Here is a 17376-nt window from a genome sequence, read left to right as displayed (position 1 = left end):
TTAAAAGTGAGAATCTTTGGGGCTGGGCTGGGAGGAATAACCGGATCGACGGATATATCACCGGTACGACCGGCCGGTCGCAGGCTTGTTCATAATAGAACGCGACGTCGCGAACGGCAAACTTAAAAAATAAGAATTGCCTTGGCTGCGTCGAAAGCAATAATCGAGGCTTCACCATCTCCGCTTGTCTGGTTAAACAAAAACAAGCAACCCATAGTTATTTGTAGGGCTGTCTCTCTAAAGTGACCTTGATAGTACGTTCTGTGGATACTGTACTTATTTTGTAACTTGCTGTGGGGCTGTTGCCGAGCACCACGATCACACACGCGCACCGCAGACTCATTTGGCAGGCGTGGTTTGGAGGCTGCCGTGGGGTTTATTGTAGTTTGCAAGTTCATTGTTGCTTGTCCGGCGGTCGAGAAGGAAAAGGCGATGGCTGGAGGTGGGAGTTTGACTGCGGGCACGGGAGCCCTCCTGCCTTTGGGAGCTGAACTGTTCAGGACGCTGTCGGGTCTGCTTATCGTCGCGGAAATGGTGAGTTTCTCACGGCTGTCTGGCTGGCATCTCCCTCTGTCCGTTTTTTGTGCCGTCTCAATCGTTCTCGCTCTCTCGCTCTCTCTGCTCGGCGCGTGTCTCTCATTGGGGGGAGGGAGGGAGGCGAGAACGCGCGCACGAATCTCTAGAAGCGAGAATTTCGCTTCTACGTTGCGCTCCCCGAATCGCGCCAACCGCAAAACTGCGTAATCTCAGCGATGTCGCAGTGAAATGTTGCTTTAGTCGAAGTTATGCGCGTATAGAGGCTGTAGTAGTGCAAGTGATGTGTGCTGGGATTGGTGCAGGGAGGCTGCCGATGCGCGACGAACACCACCACCAGAGTTAGATTCTGCGCCACGGCTAATTGTCAGTCGCGATCGCTGTATGCGAACCGGTCTCGGGCACCACCTCCCCAGGTGGCAAGGTTTGACTATGCCCTTAAAATGAATACGAGTGCGATATGGGCACTTGGGAGGGATTAAAGACGATCGGGCATGGTGCTGGCTACACTACCCCTACAGTGCGCCGTGCCGGCCTTTTAGTTGGTGACGAATGGCTCTTGTAGGTTCTAACGAGGTGGCCAGAAGAATGCAGTACAGCAAGTGGGTTGGTATTCTGTGTAGATGAGATTTAATGACAAGATGCTACCTCCCCTGTAGGGAGTATTCATTTGCAAAGCATGACAATGTCCTTCCATAATCCTACTCTTAACCGGGGTTGTTCAACGACAACTGCTAAACCGGTAACCGTTTTCATGACCCGGTAAAATATCTCCAGTGAAAATTGTGGTACTGAGTGGTATACAGATCGGCACGCCTGACCACACAAACCTCGCCGCGGCCGCGTGGTGCAATTTCCCTCCGTTCTCGCTTAAAAGGTAAAGTTCTAACCCAAAACCTCTGAGGGATCGATATACTCTTTGGTTCTTTCGGTAAGGTCACGTGACGGTCGCTTGTTGTTGCAATCGAAACTTCGTGATCTATTATTTTTTTTATACCTACGTGACTTTACCGAAAGAACCAACGAGTGAATTCCTGCAGTCACGAAAGCTTCAAATTAAGATTGGAGGGATCTACTTTTTTAGGGTATTTTGTCTACTCTTCCACGCCGACCAGACGCATTGGAAGAGGTGAACATACCAACGCTTTACCCCACTGCACTAACAGTGATGTGTCCACTTGTACTGCTGGGTTAGATGAACGTTCACCATTGGTTCACCTGGGATTGAACCGAGTTCCTCTGGATTGCAGGCCCTCCATTGCACCACTATCACCTTCGGTTTAGAATGTTATATAAATGTATAGCATTAACATTTTTAAATGTGGCCAGCTAGTTACAGGTAATGTTAAACTAATTTTAACAACCCTAGTCTTAACTGTTAATATTTACAGGCTATGCATTTTATTTAAATGCAGGATGAGGCATACGACGACACTTCCTAATACTTTATGTAAATATTACTTCCTAAATTCTGCCGGGTACTGAACGCATTCCAAACCTGACCATAGTGTCGACTTGGTGCATCTCCAGCGCCGTTTTTAAAATAATTACCACTTTGTGGGAAATCGCCGGTGGTCGTTTCACATGTAGACTTTGTCCCCTAACATAGGAATGTGGAATTTCCATCACGTTAATTTCCAAACGTTCATTTTGAGCATAGATGCCTAGGCGTCCTGGGTCCTTAAACCGTAATTTTATTATAATCTACGTATCGAGTCGATCTTGCCTGGTTGTAAGTGGTGTATATTCTAACTAAACTTTTAGAGGGGGCTAGAAAGTGTAAATTCCATTCTATTAATACAGTACGAGGTGGAAGGGACCATAACATCAAAGCCCCCATAATTACAGGCCAGAGGTAGATTGATTTCACGCCTAAGGTTGGGGCTGCCTAAAGTTATAAACATTTAACAATTACGTTTTGCTGCACACTTTACATCTACTGCTTGCTTCCTATTACCCGTGAACCAAGCGATTTGCCTCCCGCGTGAACATGTCACCTTGGACTGGTTCCTTGAGGTTTGAGTTATCTGATGGCAGAAAGAAAAAAAAGATCCAGTCACTGCCGCAACTGGATGGTCCGTGTTTTTGAAGCGATTCTAACACGTCTGTCTCCATTGTGCTGTAACAGTGCATATTTGCTAGATGTCAAAGGGTAGTAAAATGACTAGCCTACATCGCAGCCTGCAATGTAAAGTGACACGGGGAAGGTCTTTGGACTAATTTTAAGCAAATCATAACTTGTCCCAAACATGTTTTTGTCAACGGTTAACTGGAACCAAGCCTTTAAAATGCATATTGAACCATGAAACGGTTCAAATGGTTTTCGGTGCACCCATACCGCACCTGAAATCCAATCGGTAAATTTCCCTGCTCCCACATCTATGCTGCTCCCCTTCACACTTAACCTGCACTGCCCGGCATGGTGTGAAGCATGGTCAAAATCCCAGACAACTTTGGGAAGCAAACATCCAGTACGGCAGTGGAGTGATTAATAAGTTTAACCCGTAAAAACAAAGTTTTTCACTATAAATCCTTTATATGCGTGGCGGCTAGAGTCCTCTCGTCCTCTGGCTTGAGATGGCTGCCACCTATGGGTCAGATGATTGCATTGCACCATTAAGCAATTGGTGATTAAATATAATTTTTTTGTCCTAAAAAGTGTAAAATTTTGGAAAACAATTTTCACGAACGTTAATTGTCACGCACAACGAGTCTGTGTGGAAAATGTCAGCTCGATTGGATCACGGGAAGTGGGTTAAAAAACGACCGAAAGATTTGCACGGTCCTAAGCAAGCAAGCGAACTTAATATAAAGGATTTTAAAAAGGGCTCCGCATATTCAAGTGAATACATTGCAAATAATGGGCAGCACTGGTTGTTACTGTGTGCCTTTTTAAATTGTTGATGTGGTGTGTTTCCGGTGATTTACAACCACACGCATGAGCCTGAGGAAGTCTGAATGGGTGGATCTCGTAGGAAGTCCAGTGTCCCACCCCCAAGCACCACCTCCAATACCCATTGATTCTATATTACTCCCACACCGTAGCAATGCGGGCAACGCAGCTGGTATTTCCCAACCCCAGTCCTGCCCTTGATCATGGGTGGGATGATGCAAGCGGTACAATCGCAGACCTTTCCGCACTTTGGTACAATCATTGGTGTACACGTGTCAATTTCCTCACCACACCTAATGTAGTTAATTGTTGGTCAAGGCAGCATAGTTTCAGGAGCATAGAAGTACGGTACAATAATGTATTTGGCTGTGCTCCCATTCTGCTATCCGCCAAGTATCCTCACAGCCCATAACAACAACAACCTGTTTGTCTGGTGGTCGCACATCGGAGCGCTATACAGGCTCAATCCAGCTTAATCTTAGAGGTTTGCCGAGGTGGGCCGCATGCAGGGTCATTTGATGGGCAGTCATTTGTATAATTAACGGAATGGGCAGGCCCAGTTCCATTTAAATTGAACAAGCTCTCATTCCAAATTTCAAAAGCACTCTTAATATTTGCGGGTGTAATTCTTTTAAAGGCAATTTACTGTTGCTGTGTTTTGGTTACTATTATTTATTTAGAGATAGGTCAATGGTCGATTGTGGTATTTTATGAGCATTCCTCATTGTTAAAATTGGTGGACAAATTATTTCCATCTCAATGACTGTCCTAATTGGTTGACTAATTGCAGCATGCCCAAATAAAAATCCAGTTCCTGGTTATGATGACCAACATTATTTAAAGTGTCTGAAAGTGCCTTGTGATTTTTATCCGAAAGCCCTGTCCAATGAGTAGAACCGATTGCCTTTTGTATTGGAAACTAGTACAGTAGTTAAATGACAGAAGTTATTCAACCGATACATTGACATTGGGATGATATGGTTGTGTTGCTATGCTTCCACAGTTGGTTTAATGCCAAACATTGGTCGGATGCACCTTCATGTCCTGTGTTCAGTCGGGTCATGTTATTTTATTTTAACCTACTTGTGATCATTCTGCTTCCAACTTGATCATTTCAATGGGTAGCCTCTTGCGCACACACCCCTCGTTTAATCATCAAGGCAATGGTATACCGGCACAACTTTTTAGAAAAATAATTGTCTCGTACTCTTTGGTTCTTTCGGTAAAGAATGTATGGTGTCTCGTGTTTGTGGAAAATGTCATTGCCGAAATCTGGATGCGTTGTATCGCAGGCGGAGGTCCCGTAACTTCCCAAATTGTTATACTTGGTGGACCAATCATTGGTCATAAACTCACATTTGAGCAAACTCTGGTTTAATTGGATACAGTATATAAAACTCTTATCACCCCATGCCATTTGCCGTACCGAGTTTCCATAGTTGCTAATAGCAAATGTGGTGCTGGTGACAATTGCGAGCAAAGTGAGCACCCATTTAATGCCAACACTGCACACTTGTGATTAGTATTAGAGGATGCATGTATATACTGTGCACATATGTAAACGTGCTTGTGTGAATAAGATCTGTGCAGTATTGGATAACGTCTGTACCATAGCAGGATGCTCATTAAATAGCTTGGCAGCTCATTGGGCCCTTTCTGTGGAAATAAATACCATCTATGAATTGTCCTAGTGTACCGCTACCTCAGATGTTTTCAGTTGCACAGTGATGTTTTGCATAAGGGACTCGGTTTTTTCCACTCGCTGGGAAATCTTTTTGAAAGTGACACATCGGATATCGTGCCGAACAACGCACAGCAGGAAAACTCATCGCAGAACTGTACGGCAACCACTGCAAAAAAACCTACGTGGTTGTGGACACTTAAATGTGATAAACTAATAGACAGTGTGCCTGTGATCAACGCAGTGCTGTAGTGTGGCTGTGCGTGCGCACCAGTTGAGAAATGCATCCGTTGCAAGAGCGTCTGGTTGCTGGAGCCGTTCACAGATCTCTTCCCGTGCAAGTTGGAGCTGCTTTTTGGCATGCGACGTCGAATGCCCTTTTTTGAGTGCAGAATGCAGAAAATGTGGTTTCAAAACCGCGTGGTGCTTTGGTAGGGGCAGGTCCAGTTTGCACAAGTTAACACTTGTGCTGCAAATGCATCGGTACTTGAAAGACCTTTATCGGTAAATGGAAAATCCGTGGTGGTTGGTTAATGTGTGTCCCATGAAAAAGTGGCCAAGTTTGCTTGCGTGTTGATGTGAATGAGTTCTGTGTTGGCTGACAAAAAAACCCACATCCGTGATTTTGTTTGGAAACCTGACTCTGGTCACCTGGCAAGAAGAATTGCTCGTTCAGATCTCACTCACCACGGATGTTGGTCATAGCCGGGAATTGAACGTGATTTTCAAAACGCAGTGGATAAGCATGGCACACCCCCCCCCCCCCCACCATGCCCTACCTATTGATCGACATTTGTGGTAGAGAGCAGAAAGATAGAATACAGCCATGGCCCATAATGGCAGTTAATTGCAATCGATTTTTTAAATGTGCGATTGGAGGTCTTGGTGTTCGATGTGGTGATGGAGTTGTGTGCTCTGTTTGTACTGACGATAGGATGATAATTTAATTACTTTCTCCCAGCATCTTATTGGTTCTTTCGGTAAAGTCACGTAGAAGGGAAGTAATAAAATAATAAAAATAAAACATAATAAAATAATTCTCACGACGTTTCGGCCACAACGCAAGCAGCCGTCTTCAGGTGGAGAACAGGTCTGTCACGTAGACAGAGTCTGAATGGCACGCTCCAGGCTTGGAGCGACTATTTAAGCTGGGAAGGAGGGGCGAAGAGCGTCTTGACAAAATAATTTGCATATCAAGAGGAATTTAGCATATTTATGGGAAATGCAGGTATGCGATTAGTACTAGTGAAATGCGTAGGAGGTGGGCGAGGTGTTTTATTTTTATTATTTTATTACTTCCCTTCTACGTGACTTTACCGAAAGAACCAAGAAGATGAATCCCTGCAGTCAAAGCTTTTAAATCGAAATTTCTCCCAGTTGTTTAAATGAGAACCACCTCCTTATTTGAAGACATTGGAAGTTCGATCCAGTGGCTGCCCTTGTTCGTACTGCGAGTGTGCTAACCATTCGTGAGCTTCTTGCAACTTGCTTTCACAGGGGACGTAAACAAAATTCGGCTTTGTCATTCGCGACGGACGACCATCTCTTGTTCCGGCATCCTGGTCATAATTTTAGACGTTGCCCATAATTTGCAATGCTCGATTGTACTATGCAATATTTTGCCCCCTTGTGCGAAAACTTGGCAGAACCTTCCTGAAAGTCGGGCTCGGTGAGGCACTTCTGGTGTAAACAACCATAACAATAAAACAAAACTCATTATCCCTCGTGTGGGCACCGAAACTGTACATGTGGTGCCAAAATAAACCTGTAAATATCACATGACTGAAACCTTGTGCTTGTGGTGCAAGCCACACCTAGCCATACAAGTTTACAGCCAAGGATTATGCAAGCAGATAGCGCTGAGATGTTTAATACAATCCATACATGTCAATCCACTGCTGGATGAATGCCTCCATGCCGTGTTGGTCACAAGGGTTATTTGACTATTGGTTATTTTACCATACTCCATCACCCTGGCCTCTGCGTGTAGAAGGGGGATGAGGCCCCAATACCCGTTGAGGTGACACTTGTCAATGGTTAACTGTTAACACTCAAACCTCGGGTGTCTTGGTTCATAGTGGAGTGTGCTAACCAATAGACTTCCTCTTTTACCCCAATCAATCCAAATGTTTCCTTCAACGTTCTCTATCCAAGAGTTCTTGGTCTCTTGCACAATACAGTATTTACTCTGCAAGGAATTTTTTTAGTGTGGTTATTATCTGTCACTTGTCTTTGCCCTTTGGCCATGTGAAACGATGTGTCCACGTTGCATTCGGTGTGGTTTCGTGCCCTGTGTTCAACCGTGGACTTGCATTTATATTTGGGTGGAATGGTGACCAAGTTGTTTTCGCACAGCATTATGAACCCTAACAATCTGACTTCAATTCCTGGCCTTTGATAACACAAGTAGTGAAGGTGATAGTTGGAATCGTTCCTGCGTTCCCCTATCTTTGCCAACCTGTATTTACTAGGGTGGTGAAGCATGATAACAAAAACACCCCTATGACCTTCATTCATTGGTTGATTGAAAAATATCAGGAATTTACTAAACATTTTCCAGGAATTCTGCCATGGTGTTAATGGTTATTACACTGGACTTGTAATCTAGAAGTCACCAATTTGATCTCCCAGCACAATGGTTTGAAATTGGTCCACGTTTCTTAAACTGCCCTGTCTCCAAGTAGTAATAAATGGGTACATCACAGTTGACTCATCGGCAGAATAGATGTAACTACCGCCTCCAAGATTTTTGGCCAGCACAGAATAGGCCAAATGCCCCCTAGAGCAGATCAACAACTCAATTTAATGGGAGGCCTTTTTACTTTCACTAAAAAAAAAAATCCTACACGGCGCATGCCTTTTTTTAAATTAATGGTTCCTGAGGAGTCGCCCTTGAGTATGGTGGTGTGCCATGCACGGCCCTATCCAGCCTCGTTGATCAAACAAGATCTGTTGCGTTCCAGGAGATTTTGATCATGACTCGTTTCTTTTCACAAGTGGCAGTGTAACTATAGTCATGTCCGTATGATATAAGAATAGGTTTTCCCCTTTTTTCCTGGCACCAAAACAGGTGTCAAGATGTTAAAATACCAAACTGAAACCTTTTTGCAAGGAATCGTGTCTGCATTAACCACAATACTTGTGGTGAAAATACCGTAGGATGTTAACTAAAACATTGAGACTGTGCATCCCTCTATTGCACTGTAATAAGATCAGTCGCAAAAGCTACAGTCATGGTGGTGCAATGCCCCTCAGTTCCTTCTCCATGATTTGAGACCTGATGCATTGTTTGGATTTGAGAACTTAATTCCTTGCAACTTAAGGATAGCCGTGTATATTGTGCCAATCATCTATTTGTACAAATGAAAGATGGCCCTTGGCTTGTGGTGTTTCAAAAGTTATTGCTCTATCATAAAGAGATGCGTGTCTTCTAAAATGCCACCCGTGACATTTCTCCCCTTCTGAAATCCTAATAATAATAATGCACTCTTTCAGTTTGTAAATGTTGTGTGCTGTACTAGTGACGAATTGGCATGTTCTGTTTACGTGACAACCCTTACTAAGTTGGCCTTGTCTGGTTGTGGCGGGTTTTAATGACACATATTTACGCAATCTAACCCAAAAAACGCTGGATGATATTGGTCGCGAAAGCCTACGTGTTTAAACTCTTTCAGAGTCCTACATTGGGATATTTGGTCAATTCCTTGGAGGTAAATGGCACAGACACCGAGGTGACTGGAGAAACCCCACGCGTATTGGGGGGAGTCTCCTCAAAAGCATCTCTCTTTTTAAATTTGCATTCCATTGCTGTACCGTTGTGTGGCCAGTGTGCAGCTCAAGGCTAAAATACTCTCTCTATTGCTGTGTTTTTTCCAGACTGGCTTCCAATTCAAGTACTAGCCCGGCTTAAACCTGCTCCTGTTCTGACATCTGAAATCAGGGTCACACGCACGATAGTCCTAGGAAGTGATGCATGGGTACATTTTGTGAAAATCCAATGTCCACTTTTGCAGCATTTAGGAGTGGCCATGGGCAGAGAGAGAGCGTGTGACTGGGGATTTTATCTCGTGATGAAATTTGCCTTGCGTTGTGACCCTAGAGAAAAATGCGATTTGTTTTTTAAGTAACTCACGGTGATTTTATTTCGCAATTATTACTAGCTTGACTGGACATCCGCGTCATCTGTTCTGTTAATGTCCTTTCCATCATAAGCCATAATAAATTAACTGTTGGATGAAGTGATCGATTGACAAAGGGATGCAAGTCATTGTTGGACTATCACGTGTGGCCTGGGATTCCTGTAATTCTAAGTGGAATTAGCTATCAATCCTGTTTCCATATAAAGTTATTAGCCTGATATTTTGCCATTCTATTACATCTACTTTCATAGTAGTTTTACAAAACAGCCATACTCCTAAAAAGTAATTCTGATGACCACTTAGTTTGAAATGTAGTTTTGTTCTGTAACTGTCGATTTTGTTCGCAGGTCTTTGGTGGTCTCGTGTGGATTCTGGTGGCCTCCACAAACCTAAAGGGCACCGATCTGAGCCAGGGATGGGTCATGTTCGTCTCCGTTACATTCTTTGTCTTCACCATTGTCCAGTTTGTGCTCTACATAATCTCCATGCCCAGCCAGACAGCAGGATGGGTCTCTCTGGTAAGTTTCGTATGCCTGAAGGCACACAACACCCACACTGTCACGAAGGCATACAGCTCCTGATTTTCTGGCCTTATCAGACCTCTGAATCTCACTCAAGGTTGGGGGGGGGGGTTAATCTTGTTCGTCATTTTTTGCTCCAGGTCGTCTAGCTCTGCGTGGGCACTGCTGTGCTTCTGTAGTTGTAAAACAGCCTGGTGCCTCCCTGAGCTGCACTGGGCTGACTTTCCCACAACTCTGGTGCGGCTTTGTATCGTAGCAGAGAGGCCTAAGAGGCCACATTTACACAATGTTTGAGCTAAGGAACATAATCTAAACCCACTTAAATGGGGTGAAAATGGCCCAACAGTTGGGCCACTTGCATTAGAGTTTCCACCTGTTTGTGGCTTGTCTACATGTTGCTTAATTGGATCACTTGGTATTTATAGTTTTTGCTTTATTTGAGAAGTAAAATAAACTTTGGGTTTAGGACGATTTAACACATGGCACTTTGGCATATTTTTATTTAACGTGTTTGCTTTAGTGCAATAGTTGACTCTCCACTACTCTATGGCTGTCCAAACTATGATAACGGATATTGTTTTTGATACCTGCGGTTGTTCATGCATTGACATAAATGGGGAGTAGTGGTCGGCGCACGGCGACCTGTGTTTTATTCTCTATGGCCAATATCTGAACTGCTCCTAGGCCTTTAATGACTTCGAATCGACCTTCGAAGACACACCTGGTGTGGAAACTTCACACCAGGTTGTCATTCTGGCCATACCACCCCCTGCGTGCACTGCCAGCCTTCTTAGGTGCTTGCTAATAGCACCTGCCCGAACCGCCTGCAAAACCTAGACTGGAAGTCTTTGTCTTTGTGTATATTGACGTAATATTTGTAACAATCTCTGGCTGTGTAACCATAAAACGTGCTGTTGTGTGTGGTTTTTGATCATCAGCATGCCTGGTTCAACTTGGCAGCGTTCATCCTGTACCTGAGCGCCGCTGTGCTACAGGCCAATGTCACCGCATGCACCCAGCAGCAGTGCTGGCTGATGTACTCTGGGCAGTCGCCGTCCGCTGCTGCCACCACCACCATGGCACCCAGCACAGTGTCCACGGTGACCCAGAACATGTCCACGGTGAACCAGAACATGTCCACGGTGACCCAGACTGCGACCCCTTTTCCGAACTCCTCGGTCACGGGCTCCTTTGTGCCCACGTCGAGTTTGACGCCTGTCACCTCGTCTTCCCCCGGCAGCCCCACAGCAAGCCGCACTCTTTCGTCGACCCTCGCAACGAGCGTGTCGAGCAGTGTCTCGACAACTACAGTTATGGCCTCTATGACAACTACGTCACCTACGTCTAAATCTGCTGGTCGCAAGCGCCGTGAAGTTCCCGAGCCAAGCTACTTGGGGTATCCCAATGCCCAGCTGATCCGGCTGCTGATAAGATTGGTGCGGGAGCGGAGCGTGCGTGCCAATGAGTCCTCTACGATGGCCATGCCGATGACGAACACGAGCTCCGTCGTGACCACCAAGAGTCCCACCGACAACGACACGTACCGCATAAACGTGGCGGCGACGGTAATGAGCATGCATAGTAACAGTAGATTAACAATAACGCGAGTTTGTAGACTTTTTGGATCCGCTGCTGGGTGAAGACCTCTCTACCATATCAGTTATGGGTGACGTTTCACCCATACTCCACAGCGTGTTTAGTGTGAGGATGGTGAAAGTAGTAAATTGGTTTTATAATTTGATTGTGCTTGTCTTATCCAGAAAAGGTTCCGGGAGTCTCGGTACCACCTTTTTAAAGAAGTAATGTCCTGCCAATGTTTCTTTGTAATCCCCAATTAAATAGTTTGTGCGTAATTTTTCAACATTGGGATGTTTGACCGATACCAGTTGCATTCTATTTTGAGCGGAAACTGGAAACGCCGGAGGAAACCCATGCAGAACATGGAGATAAATGCAAGTTTCTACACACACGCACCAGAGTTGGTAATTGGAACCCAGAACGTTCTTGCTGTGAGGCACAAGTGTTCCGACTGCGCCACCCTGCGGCCAGTTGAAATAATTCGCCACTCAACCGTGGCCAGGACATTTGAATACATTTCCAACACGCTGGTCAATGGGGGTTTAGTGCAGAGGGCTGGTCCAAGATCGGTTCCAATATCCCTCTCCACTCGGCTATGGCCTGGAATCGAACTTGGGTTGCTGGGTTCGTAATGCAGTGGGCTAACCACTGCGACACCACTCCACCTAAAAACAAACACCGTACAGTAGAGTAACTGCTTTTGACGTTCACATTGCTCACTGCTCGGCACCTGCTCATCACAACACTCGGTATAATGTGTCTTTACAACTGCATTATACTCTAGAGCTGCAACATTCGTATAGACGGGCACCACGGTAATAATGTTAACTGATTTAGCCTTGTATACAGGTGATTTTGTTGCGGGTTTGGTCCCGACCCTGACGCCTTTATATTTAAAGTTTGCATGTTCTTCCTGGTGAGGTCTTGTGGATTTTTCTCAGGGTCCTCCGTTTTTCCCCTCCACATTGAGAAGCATGCGTTTGAGAGTATTTGGTTGTGATACATTTCCACAAGCTGCCACTTTGAGCTACCATTTATGGCCAGGTCTCTTCTAAAACAGAGCTACGTAGCTCGATAGGCCTTGTTAAATAAAAGGTGTTTCTAAGTTTAGATTTTAAGTAAACTGACTTAATCGGTTATTGCCAGGGTTTCATTTCAAGCGAGGCTGTCCCAGGTTGGCGACATGAATAATGCTCTTCACTTGGCACGCCACATCTGGTATGCCCCTCTGGCTGTGGATACCAAGTCATGTGCCTACTCCAGTCTACCTGTGGCCTTGGACAAATATTTGAAATAAAATCCTGGTTAACGTCTAGATTTACTGAACTAAAAATGGCCATACAACGTGGTTTTTATTTGCATAACTAAACCTCTGGCCCAGAGTATCCCAATGGTGCTGAATCCAACAGAGGTGGACTGGGATTGAAGATGACGTCCCTCATTATCACCGTGGCACACTCTGCGTTTCAAGCATTTTGCAATCCCACTGCCCTGTCTGCTATTTTAAAACGGCCAGAGTTTTTAATTGATTACCTTTTTATTTTTCGACATTCAATTAATCGACAATTGATACATTCAAAACGCATTGTGTACTGTCGTGTCAATTCGCCTGGCCAGGTGTTGCTGTAAACACATTAAAGGCATACTCTTTGGTTCTTTCGGTAAAGTCTCGTAGGTAGAAAAATAATAGATTACACCGTTTCAATCGAACCGATCGAAAACGTGAGTGGATTCCTGCAGTCACAAAAGCTTCAAATCAAGACATTAAATGCAGGCAAAAGCTGAATTGAATTGGTCCATATGCGGCAATGGGGAATAGGGCAAACTATGTGGGCAGCACACAAGGTAACCAGGGTTGAGACGTAATTATAACCCTGCCCGTGACCAAAGCACGTCAAAGGGGAATGTACAGGACCTCATTCCTCCACCTGCATAGCATCGCCTCCGTCCACCATTATTCCAGTGACAAGGCAAAGATGAGCGAACTTTGGCACGTGGGTTGGAACCATTGGACTGACATTGGCCCAACGTTCCATGGTTAACTGGGTTGTTACCCCATCCGTACCTTCATCAATAATCACATTATCAACTACGGGTATCCCTCTATTTCTGAACATTATGTTAATGAAATGTCCCTTAAACCTATTGAACAAATTATTATGGACACTTTTCGATAACTAAAAATTTAGTTTCCACGTGAACGAAATTTCACACGGCATTCGCTATGAGATCGTCAAGCAAGAAGCACCTGGGAGGGTTTGTCATCCATCCGCGAAAGCGTCCGTGTCCCTTCAGTGCCACCAGTCACGCCTGCACATCGCCTTCCCGATCATTCCCACATGCGCAGATCTTTAGGGGTTCCCGGAAAAGCTAAAACGAACATTATTTATCATTCGATCGTTTAAATCTATGTTCTTTTGCATTATGAAAAGTGCTAGGTGTGTTTTTTTAGGTTTGGCGTGGAGTTGCATTTACTCCCTTTTGAACCGTAACTATTTTTTATGACGCTGCATTTTAAATATAGTACATGATTGTGTTCCGACTTGCGAAACGAATCTCGGAAACTGAACCCGTTGGTAAGTCTGTGGACTGCCCGTATTGCCGAGGGTGAGGACGTTTGTGGTCGCCTCTAGGGGGCACTCTGCACCCAGATTCTATAAGCAAAAGTCTTTGACGGCTATGGGTGACGCGTTCAATGGCAGGGGCGTGACCACTTTTTTTTAAAACCCAGAGGCCACCATGCATCGATGCTGCTGTTGGCTTCCCTGTCCAGAGCGCACGTGGAGAATTTCACGCAACTCGAGTCATTTTAACAAAGTCGGCATATCGATTCATCTTTGACGAGGAATTCATCTTGAGCATTCTGTGATTTGCAAGAACCCCCTTTGTTCCACTAGTTTACAGCAGGTGCGTGTTTGTCACGAGTTGTATATCTTTATTGACACGGCACGAAGTTTTGGGTGCGGCTTCTCAGTCTTATCTAGAGAATGGTAATTTCCTCCCAAGGTGAAATATATCTGCTGTAAACATGATTTATTTTAAACAATACATTGAAACCTTGACTCAAAGCTTTCGTGACTACAGGAATTCATACTCTTTGGGTCTTTACCGAAAGACCCAAAGAGTAATACATCGAAAGTGTTCTACAAATGTTAACTTTGGACATTTCCACGACCTTGGACATGCGAGGCATATTAATTAGGAAGAAATTCGTACACCTCTCCTAGATGAAGGAGAAATGCTCAAAATACTGCCAGACGTACTCTGAAGAACGTTTCATCTACTGTGATGTTGTATTTAGTAATAAGTTTAATTCCCAGATACGACTGACTGCTGACAAATTCTAATATAGTTGAGTCTACCCTCTTCTCTAAATCTGCACTGACCAGCGAGGTAAATTTCGATTTAAAGCTTTCGTGACTGCAGGGATTCATATTCTTGGTTCTTTCGGTAAAGTCACGTAGAAGGGAAGTAATAAAATAATAAAAATAAAACATAATAAAATAATTCTCACGACGTTTCGGCTACAACGCAAGCAGCCGTCTTCAGGTGAAGAATGAGACACTGCCAAGCTTGGAGCTTGTATATAAGCTGGGTTGGAAGTGGAAGAAGAGCGCCTTAACAAAAGATATGCACATTCTTTTGTTAAGGCGCTCTTCTTCCACCTCCAACCCAGCTTATATATAAGCTCCAAGCTTGGCAGTGTTTCATTCTTCACCTGAAGACGGCTGCTTGTGTTGTAGCCGAAACGTCGTGAGAATTATTTTATTATGTTTTATTTTTATTATTTTATTACTTACCTTCTACGTGACTTTACCGAAAGAACCAAGAACAGCGAGGTAAGTAGTCTAACACCTGCCCCACCCTCCCATGACTAACACAGCATGGAGAGGCCTTCATCCATTGGTGAACTTGTAATGACCTGGAATATTTATTTTAAAATATACTGTGCTTGCATTCAATAGACCCCCCCCCCCCATATGTGCTTTTATATAATTCTGAAAATGACAAGTTTCCTACTTTGTGGACCTGCCTGGCACTCGTTGGCATGTCAATAACCGATCCACTGTTTCTCTTTCCAGGTCTTCAGTTACCTCACAACCTTTTGCTACGCGATAAATGCCTACGTTGGAATGGGCATGTGGAAGGACCACTAGCGAATAAGAATTTTCCCCGAAGTCGTGGTGAAGAATGAAAAACAAGCCGCCTTTTGTCATTGTTGTTTAAAACATATTCATTTGGTTTCTTGGCAACATGGTAGTGTTACAAGCAAGGGGGCCCATCACAGTAACTTTTGCAGTGTGCAGCATAGCAACATTCGTAGACGACACTCCTACCATGTTACCTTGCCATTTTAAGCAGTTATGACAACTGAAAGAGGCAGCTAGGGAACTTAACAACAGGAACATTCTCGACTGAGGTAGATCCTATAGGTCCAACAGATGGACTTCTGCGGTACAGTCTGTTTTTATTTTTACAAGACCAGTAATATTAATAATAATATATAGTTATTTATCTTGGAAACCATGAACGCCCTATTCTCCAGATTTATAGCAATCAACTTTTTTTTTCCCCACCCTGTATATTGAAGGAAAAGTTGGGTGTGTGACGACATTTGTGCTCTGAATAAAATTATAAGTTTTGGATACATCTTTATGTGTAGGGTCTAATCTGCAGAATATGGTGATTATTAAGACATTTGCAGGGATTATTTTACTTAATGTTTGGACGTTACAAAGCAAGCTGAGAGCTGATTTTATGGTCCAAATTGCAATTCCCAGTAATTTCAAACTAATAATTGTTCCGCGATGGTTTGGGGTGGATAATCTGTTAACTATATCGGTATACATAACATTGCAAAGTAATGCACAGAGCGGATACTATTAATTGACAAATATTGTTTTAAAAGTAAATGGAGTTGCGCACGAGTGAAATACATTCGTAATGTTGCTGCTTCCAAACGTCAATCTGTCCTGGAGCCCTTAATCCCTTTTTGTAGTCAATTGTGTAGAATACTTTGTCATGTATCTCTGCAGGCATCTCTTACTTCCAAAACAATTTGGCCGACCTTTTTGCCTAAACCTTTATCTTGCACGCAGGATTAGTTGCAGCATTACCACACCCTCATTAGTAAACGCACTACATTCCACAAATACTTTTTTTAAATAAGTTTGTACAAGGCCGAACATGTGGTTTACCTGGTGCTTTGTGAAATCCTTTTTCAATTCGTTAGCAGTGGGTTTCAGTTGTCCCCCAAGAAGCTTCAAATACAATTGTTAGGTGTCAAATGAAATTAAACGCGTCATCTGTTCTTCAATGCTATACAAATTTGGGTGCTATACCGAACTTTGTGCGGGGGGTGCCTTTGTCTATATTTTAAATATGTTTCTCCTGCCGTCTGTACCGTTTTTCATGATTTTTTTTCAAATAATAAATGGTTTGATACAGCTTCTCCCTTAACATGTGCTGTTTTTTGAGTAACGTAGCTCCTTTGTCACACTGACCACAATAGAGTTTGGACATCTCTTTTCCGGCATTCCATTACCTAGTTGTAATGTGTCGTATCTTCTGGAACTTGAATTGACGAAATGGATACACGTAAAAAGATCTAAGCAATAAAATCTGCTGCATTCCTCAACATTGATTTTATGCCCTTAATTAGAGGAGGTGCTGCTGTCCAAAAGCAGACGACTATTTCCGGGGCTCATGTTTCCAATCTCCTCTTCGTGAAATGTCGACATGAGACTAGTGAGACAACAGAATACATTAACTGTCTTTATCTTAATTTGCTCCCATTTTTAGAAATTTAACTTGTTGCTGAAATTTACACTTTATTTAAATATGGGGTCCCTTGAGCCATTTTGGGGCCCTAAGCGGTTTGTCTTTTGAAATTATTTTGTGCCCTACATAGCCAACCGTGCCATCACTCCCAGATGAATGGGCCTCATGTCATCTCTGCGCTTATGACATCACACGCATACTTATTGGAGTTATTTTCCGGGTGTAGTCCCTCACTGGCTTCCTCTGGTG

General features: G+C 43.9%; 1 protein-coding gene across 1 annotated transcript; it reads left to right on the top strand.

Annotated features, from left to right (window-relative positions):
* LOC133347672 (uncharacterized) lies at window positions 1-16793 on the top strand. The gene is made up of 4 exons (XM_061560144.1): window positions 1-534; window positions 9595-9765; window positions 10707-11333; window positions 15429-16793. The coding sequence occupies exons 1-4, from the start codon at window positions 433-435 to the stop codon at window positions 15501-15503; spliced, it is 975 nt and encodes a 324-aa protein (XP_061416128.1). The 5' UTR covers window positions 1-432; the 3' UTR covers window positions 15504-16793.
* The last annotated feature ends 583 nt before the right edge of the window (window positions 16794-17376 follow it).

This window comes from Lethenteron reissneri, chromosome 26 (assembly GCF_015708825.2).
Source record: "Lethenteron reissneri isolate LAM-NWPU_2019-01 chromosome 26, ASM1570882v1, whole genome shotgun sequence".
Taxonomy (NCBI): domain Eukaryota; kingdom Metazoa; phylum Chordata; class Hyperoartia; order Petromyzontiformes; family Petromyzontidae; genus Lethenteron; species Lethenteron reissneri.
This window is presented reverse-complemented; position numbering and strand designations above follow the sequence as displayed.

What these genes read in the sequence shown, in the direction of transcription:
- LOC133347672 (XM_061560144.1), top strand. Translation starts at nt 433, where the DNA reads ATGGCTGGAGGTGGGAGTTTGACTGCGGGCACGGGAGCCCTCCTGCCT. An exon ending in CAGCAGGATGGGTCTCTCTG is followed by an intron (nt 9,766 to 10,706) that starts GTAAGTTTCGTA and finishes TTTGATCATCAG; the next exon opens with CATGCCTGGTTCAACTTGGC. An exon ending in GCATAAACGTGGCGGCGACG is followed by an intron (nt 11,334 to 15,428) that starts GTAATGAGCATG and finishes TTCTCTTTCCAG; the next exon opens with GTCTTCAGTTACCTCACAAC.